The sequence below is a fragment of the Scleropages formosus genome, chromosome 12, assembly GCF_900964775.1.
Source record: "Scleropages formosus chromosome 12, fSclFor1.1, whole genome shotgun sequence".
Lineage (NCBI taxonomy): Eukaryota > Metazoa > Chordata > Actinopteri > Osteoglossiformes > Osteoglossidae > Scleropages > Scleropages formosus.
In genome coordinates this window covers 18,142,639-18,164,681 of record NC_041817.1, presented here as the reverse complement: position 1 = coordinate 18,164,681, position 22,043 = coordinate 18,142,639, and the positions used below count along the sequence as shown (strand labels likewise).

Sequence of the window (22,043 nt, the reverse complement as noted above, 5' to 3'; positions counted from 1 at the left end):
AATCCCCAGCTGTGTACGGTACCAGATAAACTGAGTACACTTGCTAAAAATTAGCTTTTTCCCTTCAAGTTATTTCAAGTTATGTGTGATCAGGAAATTAGCTCATATGACTTTCCAGCTCTTCTGCAGCAATTCAGAGATGTAGGACACTTTTGCGTTGTTTTACTTCCAGTCTTATATCCAGCTCAATGCACTGAAGAATTGCCCAGGCTGCTCACACATAATTTGACTGGTACTTCAAATGGCCAAAAAGTGAAAAACTGGAGTTTTGCAGATTAACATAAATGATATATTATTGACTTGTACAAAAAATGTATCATCCAGAATTCACTGGGAACTGTAAGACAGAAAGCTTTTTGTTGGTCATTTCAAAATCACAAGAACAGAGTGGCTGTGTTCTAAGCTGTGTGGGGGAAGGAATAACACTGTCACTGTGTGGGTAATGAGAATTATCCACCTTACCTTAGTGGCTTACCAAACTCAGCCAATAAACACTATGGACTACTGGGATGCTTCATCTGTACACCAGTGACGTTACCCAGAAGACAATCACCTAGATACACAGCTCACCCGGAGTACAAGTTAGCTTTAAATAACAATAACTTTTCAAAAGTGCCCAATCCAAGTTGAATGCCACAGCTGAATAGAAAGGTGCATCATTTGTATATTTCTTTAATGTTTGCCAACAGGCAAGGACACTTGACTGCTCAGACAGATGTCAGTGTAGGAATCTAGTGCTTTTTTTGATAGATGATCATCCATTAAAAAAAAAAAAAAAAAAAAAAAAAAAAAACTACTGGCCACCCACCCCTAGAGGAAGTCCTCCTTTTCTTATCCCTGGAGTCACATGTTATCATGTCAGAATGGGAGGAAAGCTCTTGGCATCCACCCACACTCACAGATGATGCTGATAACTAACCCTAACCCCACCTTTACTGCCAGAAATGCACACCTCCTCTCCAAAGACCAACAGAACAGTTCCAGTCCCACACACTACTGCACATAAAAGCAGATGAAAAGCTCTGATATATAAACAGTTTAAATAAAGCATTACCTCTAATTGCTCTTTAGCAAGAAAATAAAAGCACTGAAGACACAAGATTTCAACCACACAAGCAAACAACATGTGCAGTCCTGCCAAAACCCCACTCACTTTTCCACCCAATCAGAATGCTTCATTTGGCAGTGATTATTATCTGGTCTTTGATGTGCAAATCAAACTGTAAAATTGAAGAAAATTGTTACACACTGGCACTCTGGCGCCAACAGTGACTACTGCCCAAAACAGTGCAACAAACTACTTTCAGCAGTTAAACATCCTGTTTGAACATTCTTCCTCCACACAGAGCAACAGCACTTCCAATTTTTTTATTTTAATCTTCATGTATTAAGCTGATGGCAGCTGTGGGGATGGACATGTTAAAAGGGAATAATTCAGGTGAAAAAAATTCAAAAAAATGAAGAGAAAAAAATGGCACTGCTAAGAAGAAGCCCTTTCCCTGACAGTATGTAAGGTTCAGAAATGCTAAAACAAGGAAGGACTGTTGCACTGTGAGCCTCGACAATGGGAGCGACCCCACCCATTATGCTCAGTCTTTGGCCTTTGTCCTGGGCTTCAATGTGCAGATGCGCCTGCTATTTAGTGGAGGAGATGACCGTGGACACCTCCCTTTAGGTTGCCCAATTTAGGGTCTTTTCACTTCATAAAGGCACAGTTGATGCGTTTTTGTGTGTGCTGAGGGGGGAATGACACGGACCACGGTGGTCTTAGAGACCGTCTACGCTGGTGGCTCAAGTGCTCCCAGGACTGTGCCTTTTGTGTGCTGTGAAAAGGTGTGAGGAGTCACTTATTTAGGCTCAGTCAAGCTACTGATTCCCAGCCCTGTTCCTGGGCAGCGAGGAAAAAATGCTTTGAAAAGCACTCTACCCTGTAAATCGAGGTCCTCTCATCACAAAGAAGCCATGTCGGGATTTTTCTGGTCTTCAAATATAGGTATACGATCATTCTCTACAAGTGTACGTATACACACAAACACACATGCAATTATCACAATATAGTTTCCCTGTAAACTAATTCCAAAGGTACACAAAATGACCTGCAAAATCATTGTATGGTTGAATGACGTGAGCAGGATTGGCCGCTCTCATCTGTGGGAGGTAACTGTCCTCAGAGAGGATGGAGACCACACAGACATGGTGTTCACCAGGTGTCCAGAAGCATTGCAGTAATTCCCCAACACACACTAACCCTTGCAAGAAGTGAAGACTGCAGTCTGCTCTTTACAAGGGAATTCTGACGTGCTTTTCCTCAAAGTTACGTCAGCATTTTGAGTCCCACAATACCCCATAAGGAGGATGCGCAACATGCAGCCTGTGATAACATTTATAAATTATAATTCAGAAATGCTCCTGCAGGCCGCATTACACTTTTTACAGCATGTATGGTGTATATATTAATATACATTAATATATACCAATCTCTGTTTTTGTTGATATAATGCACTTTTTCTTCTGTTCTTTGAAATGTACATCACTTTGGAGAAAGGCATTTGCTAAATAAATAAATGTCAGTGTAAATTACATTAAGAGAATTCAATCACACAATAATACAGCTACAGTTAGACATATGCAGGGAAGCCTTGGCCAGTAACAGCAAGTGTCAGAACAGCAGACAGCAGAGGATGGACCTGCTATCCCCAGCTGGGGCTCCCTTAAACCTGAGTGCTTTGTTCAGTTCTGCACCTCAGTCACCCTTAGAGGTTGTAGTTCTGTTCTGTGCAGCTGGATTTCATATGCTGTGATTTCATCACAGTTAACAAACAGTGAATTATTTACAATTTGGTTATAATATCAATATATTCTTGGATGTGGGTGCTGAAGATGGGTTGCAAATCAAGCAAGAGGAGAAAAGTTGAACATATGTTCACCTCACTTCGCGTGAGAGAAACAAACCCACACCACTTTACTGAAATTAAAAACAAGCTCACTTGTTTAAGACACAACAGAGTGGCTTCAGTTCTTAAGGAACTGAATGTTGAAATATACGCCACAAGATATTAATTTATGTTTGGGGAAAGAATAAGCTTACATTGACAGACTATGCCTTGCTGTTTCAACAAGTTTGCCACTAGCCACGAGAACAATTTGAAAACAAAAGGTTCAAACTTATTACTATTATTATTACTACTGTGATGATTCAGTATGCACCCTACTTGAAGGGGAAATGCAACTTCTCTTTGTTGGACTTTTACAAAAATTATGCCTTGCAAGATGTATACTATTTCAAGCTTTTCCTATATATCAAATTACATTTAGTAAGGAGAATGCATCTTGCTAAAATGGTTAAATTAATATTGCTACCTTAAAAATATATCTTCGATAAGACATTTAACTTTCAGTATGTCTCTGTGTTCTTTATTTTAAAAAAAAAAAAAAAAAAAAAAAAAATTCCATCCAGGTTCACAGCAACCTACAACCTTTACCAGAAACTGAGCGTGAACCAGCATACACCACGGACGAGATATCAGAATGTGCTGGATCAAAATGTGTGTCCATACCCAGAGCCCAAGAACTGAGAAACACCAGCACTACTGAGTTAGCCTCATCATCTAATACAAAAGATAATTGTCACAAACTGACCAGAAACCTCTTTTCAATCTTCCTGAAGTAACACTACATTCAAGTTTCTGAAGAAAACCTTTAAAACCATCCAAATGGGAGAATCGAAGTTCTCAGGTGATCATAACCTCTAACTCGCACTACAATGCAAGCACTCAGTACCCCTGACACAGAGTATGTGTCAACAGTGATGTAAGGGATTGATGCTGAGGATGTGGCAGCTCTGAGATGAATATGGACATGTCACAGTCAGCAGTGTGACCTGTGAAAAGAACCTTGCTGCGGTTGCTCAATCAAAATGTTTATATGGCTCCCCCATTATACCTGTATCATCTAAGGCATCCACCCCTGCAATCAGAAACAATCAAGGACCTTAATATCAGGTCCTCAGCCACTAACCTGTCCCATCCACTAAGGTGGGTTTAACTGACACTTTTGCTTGTAACCATGTGAATTAAGTAACACTAATGGCAAACTCATTGTTACAGTAAGTGGTTAATTGGCAACAGCAGAGGATCAACAGGACCTGAAAATATAGCTAGAGAAGCTAAACTGGGGTTCCGTATTACCTGTGGGAAGCTCATTGCTATTTCGGGGTCTATGAAGGGAGGAGACGGGTTACCCCTACATAAGAGTACTACTCAGATGCAAATCTCCACCCCTTTTCTCAAGATGAGCCCCCCTTGCTGAGGAGGAGATAAACCAGTTAGGACATTGTTTCCAAACCGCCACTCCATTCCTCCAGACAACCATCCCAACAATGTCCCTGTGCCAAAGGACCGCTATGCACAGGATCAGGGGCCCTTTCTGTCCCTGGTAATGCTATCAAAAAGAGCAGGGGGTGGGGGAATCTTCCTTCCTGAAAGCATTAGCGAGAGCTCCATAAAAAGGCACCTGCACCCAAAGGGAGAGTGGGCACCACACAATGGGCACTTTGTCTCTGCAATACCCCCCTTTTATCCCCAGCCACAATGAAGGGCCCCCTGCTTTCCATGGCCTGGATGGGCCACACCAGGGGGTGGGGGAGGTCTGGGGGGCATGTTGCAAGTAATCCGCAGCACCTCAACTGATGAGCAAGAACTAGGCACAAAAGTGGCCAGGTGGTGGCATGCTTACTGAACATCTCCCTGGTGGAAAAATGTAGCCCTCAGAGCTATTCAACCCAAGAAGAAAACCTAAATCATCATCATCAACTTCATGTTCAAGTTTAGCTTACATCACACATGCTGGTTTAGCTATGTGTCGCCTTCCCTCAAGTGCCAGATGAATTTCAGAATTGTAGAAAAACAGAGAAAAGTATACAAGAACATTAGGTTGACAGCAGACAAACTAGAAAATCTTATGCTAGTCTTTATATTTCATTTAAACTATGTCAACTTTCAAACAGCATTCATGATGTAATTCTTTTCAGGACACAATTTATTCATTAAAACCGAGAAACTACACACAACAGAGCTTTGTGTGTATGATCTTTTGGAGAATTAAAAAAAAAAAAAAAAAAACAGCTTGTGTGTCCTTTGAGACTGGCATCTGACACTTACGGAGTCTTGCATTGTGGGAATTGGATACATTTTCCTCTCTGGCTTTGTTTGGTGTCTTGGCCCCGACCAAGAAACCACACCCATGGCTTCTCGCCTGATTGCAGGGAGAACATGCCCTCCTTTTTGGAACTGGGTGGTGAACTGGATCACTGCTAAAGGCTCTTTTAACTGGCGACTGTGATGTGGAAGCTTTTTCGAACAGGGATGTGCCTGTTTCGAGAAAGGGACGGTCTCGAGCAAGAAGACATATGTAGGATAGCACAAGCCATTTTCTATAGTTAGGTAGCTGCTCTTCTTTCTTTGTCACTCATGATACTCTTACGTGTGACTCACTTTCTCAGGCACAGAAAAATTAGACAAATACAGTCCAAACAAAGTAAGCACGGAAAAGTTGGCTCACCCTGATCCTTGAGCATTGCAGTGTACTCTTTTCCGTCAAGTACAGGACAAACCCATTAAAATGCAACCCCTTTAATCAAAAACTCATTCAGAATGTAGTTCATCTGCCCAAAACTGCCAAATTATGATGCAGCATCCACCAACGAGTAGGACGGAAAAATTACAAGACTGCTCTAAAGCCGTGCTCAATGACTTGTTTGCTTGTTTTGTTTTTTAATGTAAAAATGATTGTAATAACACTTTGCATGTGTGTAGAAGTGTTCAGTTAGTGGCATTGGTGCTATCCCACGTTGAACTATATGAGGTTGGTTTGTTTAAACTGCAGTCCACATTGTCCGTCTCCCACCAATAATTTATAAAGCTATTCACGATATAACAATTTTCACAGTAAGTCATCTCAACTGAAATTTCAGGTGCAAAGGAGGAGCTAATTGTTTTCCGTAAAACCTGCTGCATTGTGGCCCTCCCGGACTAGGGGTAGCTGGACCTGGAACATAAAGACATTTAAAGATGGCTATGTGCTTCTACAATTCAGCATTTTGAAATCGCTTCCCCACCCTTCCCTTCAATCCATCACCTTTCTCATTTACAGATTCACAGCTGATGGCATGACTTATGGGCTTACCACACATGCCTCTCACCTGTATGAAGTCCACAAATGTCCAAGGCAACATCGAGTCCAGTTGACCTATGTCCTTGGAGAACCTGTTCAGAATTCTTCCTGGGGCACAAGAGAAAAAAAAAAAAAGGAATTATACTGGATCTCAACAATAATATAGACAATTTGCCCCATTCAGCTTGTGTTGGATGTATAAACACCCTTTTCCTGCAAGCTTCAGCTTGGCTGTAAAACAACTGTACAAACCGATTGTCTCAGGCTCAGTATAGTCAGGGATATTGCTTGATGGGATTTCCCGCCACCACAAAAGCACAAATGCCAAAGCACGCAAACGATCTCCCTGGAAACAACATGACAGTGGCCAGGATTCCCATGCAGATCAAGGTGTGTAAACACCTGGGGGGATTGCTCAAGGCTTTTATCATCATCTCAAACCCAAACCTTGCTTAACATATGCAAACAGAAAACCCTGTATTTGCATTATGCCTTGTAATCCATGTGCTAAATTGTCAGCGCCCGATTCAAAACGCTGTTTCAATGAAAGTGCTGATTGAGAAATGCAGGCAATATTTTCCTTGTAATTGTCGACGATTATGGGAATTAATCATGGTTACCCAAGCTGCCACCACGAGACAAGTGTGTGTATATTCTCATCGTATGAAAGACAAAAACAAAGCACCATCTAAATTAATTAATTATGATATTGTTTTCATTCCATCAAATTTGGTCTACACTGCATCGAATACACTGAGGGTCCTATTGCTGGAGACAAGGTTTTAAGAACCTGGCATTCACCTAATCAAAGCTGTCAACAATGTTAACACAGTCTGAGCTCTGAAAGTGGTTTTATACAGCTCCTTACCCAGGATTTCGCATGGATTTCACATGGCTGAATTCCACAGCATGTAAAGTTAAGTTCACTGCTGGGACTACTGTAACTGGTTTTCAAGCCACACAGGGTCTAAAATTTTGAAGACCTTAATTACACATCTAATGTGGGTGGCATGGTCACACAGCAGAAAGTACTGGTGCCTAATATCTCCTGTGTGGTGGGTCCAGGCGTGACTCTAATTTGCCCATGGTGAGTGAATGTGTGCATGGCTGCATGCAATGGACTTGTGTCCAGGGTGTACCTTGCTCCATATGACCGGTCACTTGTGCTTATTGTGTATATATGTGAATTAATGACTGTGTGTGACTGCCAAGCCGTATAAATGGGTAAAATACTGAATACTAAATAATAATAGCGTGTCGCTTTGGAAAGAAACTGTCAGCTAAATGAATAAATGTAATACAGTAAACTGTGGCATCATTTCCTTATATACTGGACTTAAATTTCTTTAATCGCTGGTAATTAGAGTTTTCCAGAGCTACAAGCAGCTCTCCAACCTCATTTCTATGCAGAAAGAACCCAATTCAGTAAGCAGCACAGTAGTATTCCCCAGTATTCCTCCATCATTCATCCATTAAGAATTACATTAAGGATATATAAACCTATATTCATGCTGTATACTAATTGAATATTATTAATTTAAGATGTACGACTCCTGAGTAATACTGCTACCAAAAAGTAAAAAAATTATAAATGAACTAAAAAAAGAAAGCATCACTATCATACCATGACATTTTTGAAGAATATTTAAGTTTATACTAGCTTTGCACTGCTTAGCTTGATCAGCAAAGTTTGAAGGAGCTGCAATCATCACAACAGTGTTGATATGAGTCAGAGTTTAAAGCAATATTGCAATATCCTGCCTCGACCATGCTGTCAGTGGCTGTATTAATAATGAAGGACTCAGGAGACAGGATTCCAGAAACACAAACTATATGTTTTCACAGCTAAACATGATGTATGGACACACCCGACTAAACCTACTAAACCCCCAAAACTGTCAGTAACAGGAACATAACTTGCCCCTGGCATTTAATAAGCCAACACACATCCGTAAAGCATTAATACAAGCTTAAACAGACAAACAACTGATATTTTACATTAAAATAACAGCAATCACCATCAAAAGTTGGAAAAACACTGCGGAACTTGGACAACAATGCATCATAAGTATCATTAGTGTGTCACTGATGCTGGTTAACATAACAGTACTTATACTGTACAGGTGCTTACTGTGTATATTTAAAACTTATGCCGAACAGCTGCAGAGAATGCACCAAAGATTTTCACTACTTGTGCTTATGGTGAGTGACAATAATAAAGTAACAATAGTTGCACCAATATCTTCACCCAATCGTCATGCAAGCCAGAAATTTGAAATGCTAGACACAGCCCGCGGGCTGTAGATTTGACACCCCCCTGGGCTTAGTGTTCCATTTTTGCCCCATTTAGAGTTAAACTGATATATTACCAAGGCTGGAAATAGGAAGGCATGAAATAGCAAGAGACATGAAAAACAGTGAAATGCAATTAGCAGATATTAGCTGTAATTATTAAACAGAAATCTTATTTCAACAAGATCGTTCTATAAATATATCCATTTTAACTATAATGTAATTCATAAGTATTTTTTCAGTGCCTTCCATCTAATACTCCAAAGAAACCCACAGAGTTATCAAAGCAAGTAAATAGCTAACAAGGTTAGAAAGTGTATAAAATGCTAAAATGCCAAGTTGCTGGCGAGGCGGTTTATATAAAAAAAAAAAAAAAAAAAAAAGTTGACAATGGCTTCAAGCACTACTGATCTCAGCCAACAATGTTACTTTCTTCCTACAAACCATATGCTCTCCTTAAGTTACATGCATCTACATTATACTGGCTGTGGAGAGTGAAGACGAGATCTCCATTATCTTGTGGATAACCCCTTGAACAAACACGTCAGCTGAACCAGCTGGCCACAGAAGCAGAATGGTTTATGTAGCTTGATACAAAACTGGATCGATAGAGTGTGACTCTTTGCGACTCACAAACTGGCAACATAAGTTTTTTTTGCTTTTAAGTTTAAGGATTTGAACCTGCCATCTTCAGTAATTTTTTATACCAGCAGCCCAGCACCATTTTCCAGCCTTTCAAGCACACGGATGAAAACAAGCAGCAAGGACTATACCATGCGACCCTATACTGTACCTGTGCTCAGTCAGGGATCATAGCTTTGCTCGGTTCAGCGAAGGGCAACAGTGTTTTAAAAGCTCCCTGTCCATCAAAGACTCGGCCTAAGACACCATAGTGGTTCATTACAGCACAGCAGCTATAAGTTAGCAGAACTAGTTATGTGGTTGTTTGTTTTGCCACCTTGTGAAGGTATTACATCATTATAAAATGCATAACTTTCTGCTCTGAATGCTCCTGCTGTCAGGGGACAAGCTCAGATAAGCCAACTGGCTGGTGAGCACGCACCCAGATATTGAAGGTAAAAACATCAGCAAGGATAAACGACTGGAGTGTTTGCTGCAAATAGCGCCAAGTAAAAGGAGACCTTTGACACTGCACACAGGCTGAATTTCATGGGAAATTGCAGCCTCTGGACAGTCAGTCAATACTGATAACTCATAATATACCTCAATGACAGTTATCAGTATGATTCAACAAGGCCTGCCTGAGCAGTGGAGCTTTATTCCCACCCCTAAATCTCACCTGTTTGCAAACCTGGCAGTGCTCAGGAAGTTTGCTCTTTTACTTGAACCGCTGCCTCATAACTAAGCACTGTCCAATTTTTTTGCAAAAATATGTCTAGCATACATTGACAATGCACTGACACTGCAATTCTATTTACCTAGGAGATTAAATCATTTTTAATTTTTCATATACATTTATTTATGTAGCATGAAGCAAAACAATAAGGAGGGAACGCACTGCCTTAACACCTAGTTACCATAAACAAACGTCTAGTTGCCGTGACTCCAACTTACCTATTTAAAGTCCCCTCTTCATAGTGATAAGAAGTTGACTGATTAGGAGAGACAAACAGACAACACAGTTCCAGGATCCCAAGGCTCTACTGCTCGTTTGTCTGTCTGTGTTCTGCCTTTTCCTAGACCGCATCTCGGCTCTGTGTTCTCACAAAGCCTGAGTCTGCAATCTGATCACAAGAATGAGTCCAACCATTGACCTGCGAAATAATGTCACTACTAATTTTCAAATAAAAGTATATTAAATACAACTGAGGGGGTGCGGTGGCGCAGTGGGTTGGACCACGGTCCTGCTCTCCAGTGGGTCTGGGGTTCGAGTCCCGCTTGGGGTGCCTTGCGACGGACTGGCGTCCCGTCCTGGGTGTGTCCCCTCCCCCTCCGGCCTTACGCCCTGTGTTACCGGGTAGGCTCCGGTTCCCCGTGACCCCGTATGGGACAAGCGGTTCTGAAAATGTGTGTGTGTGTGTGTGTGTGTGTGTGTGTATATATAAATACAACTGATCCCTCATCTGTGTTCATCCCTCACTGAACACTGGAAAGAAACACTGTACACCCTTTCCACAACAAGAAAGAATGGCAAACGAAGTTGCAGGCCAGCTTGAATACAAATGAGTGAAACTAGATTTTCCTAATTAACAGTCACAGCAAATTAGTTGCAGGTGAAAGATCCTTAAGCTGAACTACTCCATTAAAAACACAACATTAGAAACTGAACTGCACATCCGTAAACCACCACTTTGCAATTAAAACAGAACAAGGTACATGAAGTACTCCCTAGATGCAAGCATAATTAAATATATGGTCATCACAAGAGCTTTAAAAATCAGAGATCTGGCAGATTTATATAGCTATATATATATATAATATACATACACACACACACACACACACACACACACACACACACACACACACGTATTTATATAATATCTATAAAAACTATATTCTTCATAGAGACCGCTTCAGAACTGGAAACTTTTAGAAGCCTTCCAAAAGCATTCAAACAGAAGCTGCAGCTATTTGTGTGAAAATGCAAATGTGCACCCAATTGACTCCTAATATACATCCAAACACCCTCAGCCCACTGAGTTAATGAAATAATCAAAAGTTCCCATCTAAACTTGCAATCTATACTACCTCCATTTGCTTATCTCTGTAGTACAGACTGATGAATTGCCAGAGATTTAAAACAAACACCATTCATTCAAAGAGCATCATTTTCTTTTTCACTCTGACTCATTATTTACAAAAGGCAGCTTCTTTACAGGTGAGTTATGAATTAGCAAACAAAGGCTAATTTCACAGGCCTTATGACACTCGACAGGATTCAGGTCCAAAAACACCATGCAGTATCTGGGCCATTTCCTTTGTTTAAAATTTCTGACACAGTACTTATTAAATTATATCACTTTCATTCCAGTGGCATTCTTTGCACTAAGTGCTTCATTCCATCTGAACACAAACTGATTGATAGATATCTTGAGCACCAACTAATGCACAACCACTGCCTGTAATTTAAAAATAAACCTAATAGTTTGGAAAAATAATATGAATAACCTGGACGTCTTTTGACAAAAATTTAACCTTGTTCTAAATAAATTCAAACAATTGATCCCTCACGAGATCTTAGAGAAAAGACACTTCAATGACAGCCTGCACTCTAGTGGTCATTTATGAGCAGCACACCTCAGAAAAATTCAGATTTTTCTCTCAGGAGTTGCCACATTTTTTTCCAGACTTAAACAAGAAAGATCAATAAATAATGTCAGTTTAATGAAGTCAAGACATTTGGCAAAGAGAGTGTAAAATTAAATTTGAAAACAAAATATGGTTTCACATAATCTAGATTTAGTTACGTAACTACATGTCTAAGTCATCATTCTAAAAGTAATCACTTTTTCAGTCTATAATTACCATACCAACACAGTAAAGGTTCATTATAGTTTTTTGCAAGGTTTATATCAGTAAAGATTTTTAGCTACTACAATAAAGCAGAGGTGTGTATGCCTGAATACAACTGAATGCTGAATGTACAATCACCAGTATTAAGCCCTATTAGCTTGCCATGGCTTCTACAACTAACGGTGCATAAAGGTGGGGCAAAATTGGAACTTCTAGTTTGTACTGATTCGATTTTTCATTTAGATGACATATGTGCATCAGACTTCAAAAGTAGTTTAATCAAAAGCTGATGTGGATAATTAATATACATGAGTTTTTATGATGGCTGACTGTATTGGACATGTGTTAGCTACATAGTAAACCTGAAAAAAGTACAGGCAGTCCCCAGGTTACAAACGTTTGAATGACATACAACCCATAGTTACGAACCACACCCTTACTGACCAGAAGTTAATTTATCACCCTTAGAAAACAAATAAAAACTTCATAATTAGGCCTATTATATTCAAAATTGAATTACATATAATGATTTGTAATAACAAACAGGCGCTACTTTGCGACCCGCATCAAAACACCGCGTCTACAGCTGTTTGTCAGTTCATGGGCAGGGCGCGTGAGCCCGAGGCAGGACAGAATTCATTCTTTTCAGTGGGACCACGTTGCTGTTAGTGTCTCGTATGTTACTGTATTTGGCTTAAATTTTTTTTTTTTGTTTTTAACCCTCCTAACCATGGCACCAAAGCGTAAATGTGATGGAGGTGATAGCGATGTATCCAAAAAAAAGGAAAACGATCACAACTGAAACTAAAGTGGAACTTAAACGATCGTAAAAAGGTGAAACGCCAACCGACCAACCACGTCGATCGACCAACCATTCGCTTGTCCCCGACCACAAGAACATGTCTAATCCTTTGATTCTGAATAAACGATCCCGCACTTGGGTCCAGTCTCCTCCGTGTCCTCTGTTCATCAAGACAGTAGTAACATTTATTATTTCTTTCTATGTCTCTCTATTATAAATACTGTAGTTACAGTATTATCACTACACTGTATTGTTATTACTGTATTGTTGAATTAAAGATGTTTTAGTGTATCTGGAAGTGTTTCTTTAATGTTTTTTATGCAAAGAAAGGTACATGATATACATTACACTAAGACAAACATTTGACAAACTGACGTTAGATACCAACCATACTTAACTGTTCCGACATAAGTCAGAATCCGACTTAGACTGAGGACATGGAACTCGTTCATAACCCGGAGACTGCCTGTACCCTTACAATTTAAAAAAAAGTGATTGCTTGGTTGCCCATTTGTCTCAGTGAAGTTTTATCACACTGCAAGAAGTAACAGTTGTCTGAATGACCTCTAGTATTATTTTTTACTATTTAGCTGATGCTTTTCTCCAAGGCAAGTAAAAATGTTACGACTCTAGTGAACTACTTAGTGACTTACCAATTTATTAAGCAGGATACTTTTACTGTATCTATTTAGAGTAAGCACCTTGAACAAGGGTAGTACAGTAGGAGTAGGATTCAAATCTAGGAGTTTGCAGTTGCAAAGTAACAGGTGTAGCCACAATGCTTCCTGTGATATGATTACAGATTCTAGCCATTGCAATGCAAGTTTGTTTCACTCATCAAGAGTCCTGTAACCCTTTATTCTTGTTCATGTGTCATGGTGGTGTTATAGGGTTTTTTTGGCTCACCAACAGGGTTAATGTCAAAGAAGCGAACAGGGGTCCGGAGGATGGAGGTGAACATGCGGTTGTGTAGCGTCTGGGCTGAGTTCACCAACACATTGAAGAACAGCAGGCTGCGCAGAAAGCCAAAGATGATGGTGGCCACCGTTAGACCTGGCAATTAATCACAGTCTGTCAGGGGTAAATTCCAGGGCAAGAAAACCAGTTCTGAGATGTGTACGGTTTAAACTACATTTTGCTTTTACTAAATACTTTGAAAAAAATACAAAGATGTTGTTCCAATAAGTAAGATTTTGAAATATTTTAATTACAGCTGGTATCACTTAATGTCTAATAAATAATTAGCCCATGATTAAACAAAGTTCTGCACGTCACCTGTTTTAAAAATGAAGATTTCAACCAAATAAGCTTCTATTCCCATCTTCAGTATTATCATTCTTATACTTGGCCATATTTTTTTTGTCTTAAGTCCAAACAGCTACAAACTCCTACTGTGTGCAGTCCACTTTGTGTTCAGGGCTGGGTATACCCAGCTCTAAGATAAAGTGCAGTCAGGCAGAATAAACTAAACCACATCTGATAATTGCCCGAAGCGGCTTTGTGAGAGGCTGATACACTGTATTCTTGGAAATAAAGACCCATGCTTTCATTTCCACTCTGGGGTCTCTATTGCATACTCACATTGTATTTGCATGCTGCTTTGCATTACTATGCTTTAATTTTCTAATTACTTTAATTATTCACATGACATACAGCCCTCGTTTTCCTCAAGCAAGTCCGTAAACAATTCAGTTTTATGATTTAAAATACACTGGATACTTTGTGAATGAAATTTCCAGAAACAGTTCACCTTTACAGACCTACAAATATTTAAAAAAGTAACTAAGATATTTTTAATTTATGCATTTTTTGATCATTTGTCCTATAAAAAGGGTAACATTTCAGAGAATAAATAAAATTTAATGAAATGGAAAAAACTACACCCTTGCCTCTACTCCAAATATTGACTTAAAACTGTCAGACATAGAATGGTGAGGAATCATGTTATATATAAGTCTTACATACTTATACACAAGGATACTATAGCAGGAGGTTTGTATTTGAACAATGAGTCCTGCATGTACAAGATGGTGACTCACACCATGTCACACTTGTTGACCCATATACATGTACACAACTAAAAAATTTTGTTCTGCAAGAGTTGTAAAAATCATGGCTGCCATCTCTTACCTCCATAGACCCCTAGGTAAAGGTTGAGATCCAGCTGTTGAGTTTGATTTTGGTAATTTGTGACATTGAAACGTTCCTGTTCTGAGGCCCTATCAATCACACAAGAATCTAATCAATAACCAAGGAAGCACTAAGACCAAAATTACACAGTCTCAAGCACAAAAGAGGTGGCAGTGTGTGTCTGTATTGCGAAACAAAGTTAAATCAGCTTTTGAGGAAAATGTGAGCTAAGCATAAAAATCATTAAAATTAAACACTGCCATTATGAGTTTTTAAATAAGAAAAATCCATGCACTTAAACTATAAGTATTACATTAAGTCCCCTTTAATGACAAATAGTTTTTCCTATTAATACCAAGCAGTATTAATACCATATAAAGTGAAAGTTCTTACCAGTAAGCCAGCCACCAATCATGTAAGATATATGATGTCTGAAAATATCAAAATAATTGTCATATAATACATGAAACCTGACCACCTCTGGTATCTCATCTTACTAGAATACAGTTAAAAACTAAGATCAGCTTCCTTTTGCTTTTACTTTGATTGATTTTTTTTTTTTTTTTTAAAAAGATCACTGAAGGTGTGCCCAAGTGTGTCTTCTTCAAATACCTACCTGAGCTAAGAGATTCAGCAGAATTAAGGTTAGCAGCACCAAAATGTTGGCTCCTGCTCTGAAGTACTTGAGGTAAAGGGATATGCCAATGGTTCCTGTAGATCGAGTCTCCTCCACAATGGGCTGAACTGGCTCTGGCTATGGGGGGGAACCACCAAAAATGGATCTAACTATACATTCTCATTGTGTGCACATTGTTTATGACCAGCAAAATCCTAAAATTTGCCAAATCTGAGCTGTGGGAGGCCTTAATGACATGGATTTAGAGAAAAGTAGAGCTGCAGCACAGAGATGAGCTGAATTTATAATATGCATATAGTAAGAGCATACATTCGATTGCCAAGAACAGGAAGTCAGAAGACACCATTTGTGCTACACTGCTAAGCATATCAAAGTAGTCTCACTGAGAACATGAGAAGAAGAAACATGCAGCACAGGAATTATAGCTGTAGTAATTGTTTTATTATAGAAACTATGGTTCACTTCACAAAAACCCATTCTAGACTTCACTACATGTGCTATATTTTCAGAAGCTGAATTTGAAAAGATATATGAAGTATATCTAAACTGAAAATCTTTGGCAAAATGGCATGGCCTGGAACTCTGGCTTCACCTCATTCAAATAAAGCTAAGGTTATTTTGACAGACTCAGCACCACTGTCAAACACAAGTGACATGTTAAAGGTAATGAAAATTGCTGCCCTCTGCTGGCCACAGGGACACTAGCATAGGAAAAGAACCAATCTAATTGTTCATACCCACAAAAAGTTAACTACAACCACATACTAATTGGCTTACATATCCAAGGCACAGACTTACACCTCAGTACTGCAGAACTCTACTACTGATGTACTGTTACTGGGAAAGGCCAGTTCTACAATATTCCTGCAAATGATGACCAGGAAATGGAAAGCACAGCCATTCAGAAGGCATTGCCTGCTCCACAGGCAAAGCACAGGATAACAGAATAATGCAAGTGACCTGACCCACCGGAAGCTGGTCAGCCCCATCCTTAGCAGAGTGCACTGAGGAAGCATGCGACTGCACGGAGGTCTGGGAGAGCGTGCGACTCCGTGACACTCGACAAGGCACTCCAGGTGCTGGCTCTGGTGCCTCATCTTCCTCCTCTTTCTTCAGCAGCAACGTGAAGTCCAGACCAGAGCGCTGTAGCTCGGTGTAGGTACCCTGTGCCACTGCTTGGCCCTGGGCACCAGAGAGGGAAGTTACACTCAGCCCTCAAAGGAGGGAACAAAAAGAAGGCAACAGTGCTGCTGCCAGTTTCCTGGAACAACAACCTGGGATGACAGTATCTAACTGATTAAAAAAATAACTACTGTTTTGACTGCAAACACCAGAAAATAATAAGCAATGAAATAGAATAGCATTAAAAGAAAATTTTGTGCAAGACAATGGAAGTGAAAAAATACAGCCTCCTCAAAAATCTAACAAATAATACCTTGCGTTTAAGTGATTAACAGTAACTGGAAACCATCTAATGAAAATGCCACAAAGAGATACGAATCAATACTGATTTGTACCTACTTGTTAGGTAACTTTTCTCTGTGGCAGTAAAACTGCCTTTACTTAAGTCTTTCAAGTAGCAACAATTTCTCCATTTGTTCCACACTTACATTAATTTTAAAATTTGCGTTCAATACATCAAGCCAACCCAGATGTTTGACAATGTATTCTATCCTCTGTTCTTCCACTTAGAGTAAAAATCATTCCAATCACCACTGTCAAGTATGAACATCTCTGTGTACCTCTTTGAGGACAAGGATCTGGTGGGCAGCCTTCAGGTACTGGAGCTGGTGAGTGACCAGGATGCGTGGCTTCTTTCTCAACAAGCCACAGATGCACCTGGGCACAAATAAAGGAAAAGAATAAAGGGGGGATGGGGGGAGGGGGGAAAAAAAAAAAAAAAAAAAAAAAAAAAAAATCAGTAGGTGATCAGTTTATGCAGTTCAGAAAGTTAGGTCAGCTCAGCAAACAATCATTGAGTTAAGCAACTACCGCTGTCATAAAATCAGCTCAAAGGATCAATGGCAGTGATAGAGTCCATTACATTTATTGCCCTTATCACTGTGATAATTTGTTCTGATGCGCTTCACCACCATGCGATTTGTATACTGTCACACAGTAGGGATAAATACAAAGAAGCTACTTGAGGTGGTACTTTTTTCAACTGGAAGGATTACAGACAGCTGCTATTTGACATTATGTGAGGGCGGCGAGGTCACATGTCTCACGCCTTTCACTGTAGGCCCCATGGATCCTATCCCTCCCCGATCACATCCCCGCCTTGATCAAAACTGTAACATGTCAAGAATTCCCGTAATTCCAGTAGTGGGTCAAAGGTGCACTGTGTCACAGAACTACATCAAGCAGAGCAGGGATATACTGTAGGAGAGAGGAAGCGAGGACACACCTTTCCTCCAAATGATTGCTCTCGTACAATGGAGCCGCTAGGCAGGGAGCCTTATGGGGCATTAGAAAGGAGCACTCGGCACCAGCTGCGGCTAAGTTAAACAATAGCTTGTTCCATTTACCGAAACCTTCCAGCAACCAAAACAGCAACCAAAACAGGAAGGGAACGGCTCTTCAGTTACATTTGCTGCAAACTGCACACTTAACTGACTGAAACATGGACATTTTCCAAAAGATTCTTTAAAAAAACGGCTGTTAATCTTCCAGGGCTAAATACCCTAACCTGCTTTATTCGTTCTACGCAGATTTCTGCTACTAAATCAAGTACTGACATTTGCTTCTGTTAACAAAAACATAAGAAAGAGGGACATTAACGTTATTAATGTACATTATAGGATGATATGAAATTATTCTGTTCATGAAGATAAATTTACAGCTCAAGTAGTTGCAGCTACTCCACCACAGAAAAGGTAAAAATAAAGTCTGTCTGTTGGAAGACACTTATTCATTATCTATAACTCCTTGTACAATAAAAGTCAGGGTTCCAGGAGTCAGGAGCCCATTCTGGATACACCCAAGCTAGGCTACACTCTGGAAGGGATGCCAATCCAACACAGTCTTTATTATTAGTGCTCAGGACAATTTATGTAATGCACAGCAATTTCAAAAAGGAAAACCACATAAAAGTTTCAAAGGCTGTGCTGACAGCATGAGAATAACAGAGATTAATTCCAGACTCAACATGATGACGACTGTGCCGTACTTTTGATCAGCAGACTGCCAATGTCCACAGCGAACCAAATCAGCTTTAATTTCACACTGTTATTCACCGTACAGCTGGATAGTTTGTGAAACAAATCAGGTTTATCAGTCTGCTGTAGGGCACAACAGAGCTGGAGCGTGGAACTTATTTCTGAAAGCCCTGTTCAGTTGAAGTGGGGACAGAGCAACAGCTGCGAGCACCATCTGTGAATGTGTGTGCATATTTGTGGGCCTGGCTTCAGGTCCTTGACTTACTGCTCAAACAAGTGTCTGCCAACCTCAGCATCCACAGCACTGAGAGGGTCGTCCAGCAGGTAGATATCAGCATCCTGATACACTGCTCTGGAGGAAGGAACACCACATGGTCAGTGAAAAATGTTACATCAGATGAAGGCAGCATAATGCTCAGTCTGTGCAGAGCTTGAATGTTCTCACTGTGTTTACGTAAGTTCACCTTTTTTCATTTCATTCCCCGCCCCCCTCAGTCCAAAGAGACAAGTTCCAGGTGAACTGGTGACTAAATCACATGCGATATATATATCCATCTCTATGTGAAACTGCTTTGCTGTGTGAATGACTAAATAAGAGTAAACTGCTTAGTGTAAAACATCTAGCATTCTAATTTATCTTGGACAAAGATGTCAGATAAAAATGAATTGACCAACAACACATAAGTGGGGCATGGTGGCACAGTGGGTTAGACCAGGTCCTGCTTTCTGGTGGGTCTGGGGTTCAAGTCCCACTTGGGGTGCCTTGCGACGGACTGGCGTCCCATCCTGGGTGTCTCCTCTCCCCCTGCAACCTTACGCCCTGTGTTGCCGGGTTAGGCTGCGGCTCCCCGCGACCCCATATGGGACAAGCGGTTAAGATTGTGTGTGTGGGGGTGTAGTAAAACATTGTGAAGATATTTGTTCTGGTCTGAGTTTACCATGAACCAGAAAGAATAAGATGAAAATGTATTGCACACAATGTCATATAGAAGCCCTGATGATCAGCATTAGGGATCAAATACATGTTGGCTATGAGAAGACTGATGTGTGAGATGGCGCTCCTCCAAGGTCCTAAAGCTGCAATGCATCACAACGGTGCAAACCCACTAAAGTGAACTCGCCTGGCCAGGTTGACGCGGGCCTTCTGGCCCCCACTTAGGGTGGCCCCTCGGTCTCCTATTACAGTTAGATCCCCATCTGGCAGCAGTTCCATGTCCTGTGACAAAGACAACCGCAAAACACCCAATTAAAACATAAAAAGATCCCTACAGGTAAAAGACATGTAACTATGATGATTCAAGTTCCAAGGGTGACAATACACAACCTAATAAAGTATGTTGCAAAAATAATTTAAACTGTCAAAGCAAGGGAGCAGCACAGGGTAAGAATAAGTAAATAAAACAAGCCATATGGTTGGAGATGAATGGATTGCCAGGAACAAGAAACAGACAGAAGACATGGAGCTCATGTGCTAAACTGTAGAGGATATCAAAGTATAGGTAGTCTCACTAAGGAGAGGTTTAACAAAGGACAAATTATGGCTCTATTAAATATCTTAAATATTCTTGTCAAGTGGGTCCTCTTTAAGTATATATTATATATATTTATGTATAAACTCATACATGTAATTTACAACATATATTTTCAGACTTCATTTTAAAACCAGGGTGTTATACTGACAATACTTGCCAAAATGGCAGGAGCATCCTTCTCAAAGTGAAGGAAAGGGTCATTTTTACAAATTGTGCACCACTACTGAAAAAAATTAACAAGGATGAATTGCAAAGTGATAACACTGTGGTTGTTTCTTACCCGCTTCAGAGCACATGCCTTCAACACCCTCTCATACTTCTGCTGGTTGAGCTCCTTGCCAAACAGGATGTTGCTGCGGATGGTGCCTGGGAAAACCCAGGGCTGCTGACAAACGTAAGTCAGGTTTCCCTTCACCTTGACCACACCCTTCTCCTGGGGCAGCTCCCCAAGGATGGAGCTGAGCAAAGAAGACTGTTGGGATGGGAAGGGGTCACTACACACAAACAAACACACACACACACACACACACACACATATATACATATACAGTTAAACTCATTCAAAATGAGCTGAATGAGGAATGCAGTGGCATATAGCGAAAGGAAGAATTTGAAGATGGTACACTCCATCCTGTGCCCTGGTTGAGCTGAACTGAGTGCTGTATCACAGCTGTGGAAAGTGCATGACTTTAGATTAAAGCTGTAAAGCCTTAGATGTCTGTCTAAATTTGGCAACTAAACTCCAACACCAATTTAATAAAACTAACCATCTGTGATGTGCAGCTTTCCCAGATGCTGAAAACTACAAAAAAGGATACTGTAATGATGATTGTCCTACCTTTCCAGCCCCTACAGGGCCAATGACAGCAAGGAGTTGCTCAGACTTCACTGTGAAGGAAAGGTTCTGCAGGGTTGGGGCATCTAATGTCTGGAGAGCAGCCAGAAAATGGTGGAATTTAAAGAGGAATTCTACTCTCAGTATGTGCTTAGATAACAGGGAGATGTCATTTGTCAGATGAGTGTGAAGCCTCACCTTGTCCCAGTAGCAGATTAAATCCTGGACTTCAACCATGGGTTCTTCGGTTGGCTGTACTGGCTGACCAGAACTATGTTTCATAATTTCATCCAGCAAGAGAAACTTCTGTGAAGGGGAGAAAGAAAAAAAGTCCACCAATGAAGAATCTCAGCTAGAATATCATGCTGCTTTCTCTTCAAGACGAGGAAGGACTTATGAGCTGACACGCCGGTGTTAAATTTTAAAACAGTGATAAAAACATCCCCATAGTGGTTTTATGAAGATCACACTGATAACTGTGAGCATTACTTTATATGATGGGGGCTGAGTAACATATGCCAGTTTGCACAAGTTGGGCATAATGCCCAGCTCAGTGAAAAGAGGCAGTGATCCAAGGTAAATTTGCCCACCAGGAACAAAAGCTGTTCCAAAGTCATTTTAGGTCATGCTGATGGCTCACAGCTCCTGAGATGTCTGGTAACCCTATTGCATAGCTACAAGCAACATGACAATCAAAAAGTCCACAGAGGAGAATGTATTTATGATTTATAGAACAAGGTTCATTAAAAGTGTCAGGTGGTGATAAGACATTAAAAAGCACCTCCTTCAGTTGAAGATGACAGATCAAGCAGAAAAAAAAAAAAAAAAAAAATCAAAACCATCACAAATTTGCTTTTCCACTTCACAACAGAAAAGCAGCATGCGTGTAAGTTCCTTGATTTCCAAAACCAAGAGCATTAAGTTTGTGTTTCACAGATGTTTTGCACTGTCCAAATGTTGGTTACAAATAAAAAAAACCCATTGCCCTAGTCCTAGCCAGATTTACTGA

General features: G+C 40.3%; 1 protein-coding gene across 4 annotated transcripts in view; it reads right to left on the bottom strand.

The window, feature by feature from the left end:
* The window catches only part of abcc4 (ATP binding cassette subfamily C member 4 (PEL blood group)), a 46,424-nt gene that overhangs the window by 12,973 nt on the left and 11,408 nt on the right, over window positions 1-22,043 (bottom strand). For all 4 annotated transcript variants that reach the window (XR_001965843.2, XR_001965845.2, XR_001965841.2 and 1 more), the window contains exons 9-20: window positions 21,233-21,340; window positions 21,038-21,127; window positions 20,480-20,671; window positions 19,789-19,883; window positions 18,933-19,019; window positions 17,252-17,348; window positions 16,479-16,691; window positions 15,489-15,626; window positions 15,266-15,303; window positions 14,873-14,961; window positions 13,649-13,795; window positions 6,200-6,279 (exon numbers count right to left, since the gene is read on the bottom strand). Coding sequence is in view for 1 of the 4 variants with exons in the window: in XM_018745600.2 (XP_018601116.2) it covers window positions 6,200-6,279; window positions 13,649-13,795; window positions 14,873-14,961; window positions 15,266-15,303; window positions 15,489-15,626; window positions 16,479-16,691; window positions 17,252-17,348; window positions 18,933-19,019; window positions 19,789-19,883; window positions 20,480-20,671; window positions 21,038-21,127; window positions 21,233-21,340 (1,374 nt within the window). In the remaining 3 variants the exon portion in view is untranslated. The remainder of the gene's footprint in view (window positions 1-6,199; window positions 6,280-13,648; window positions 13,796-14,872; window positions 14,962-15,265; window positions 15,304-15,488; window positions 15,627-16,478; window positions 16,692-17,251; window positions 17,349-18,932; window positions 19,020-19,788; window positions 19,884-20,479; window positions 20,672-21,037; window positions 21,128-21,232; window positions 21,341-22,043) is intronic.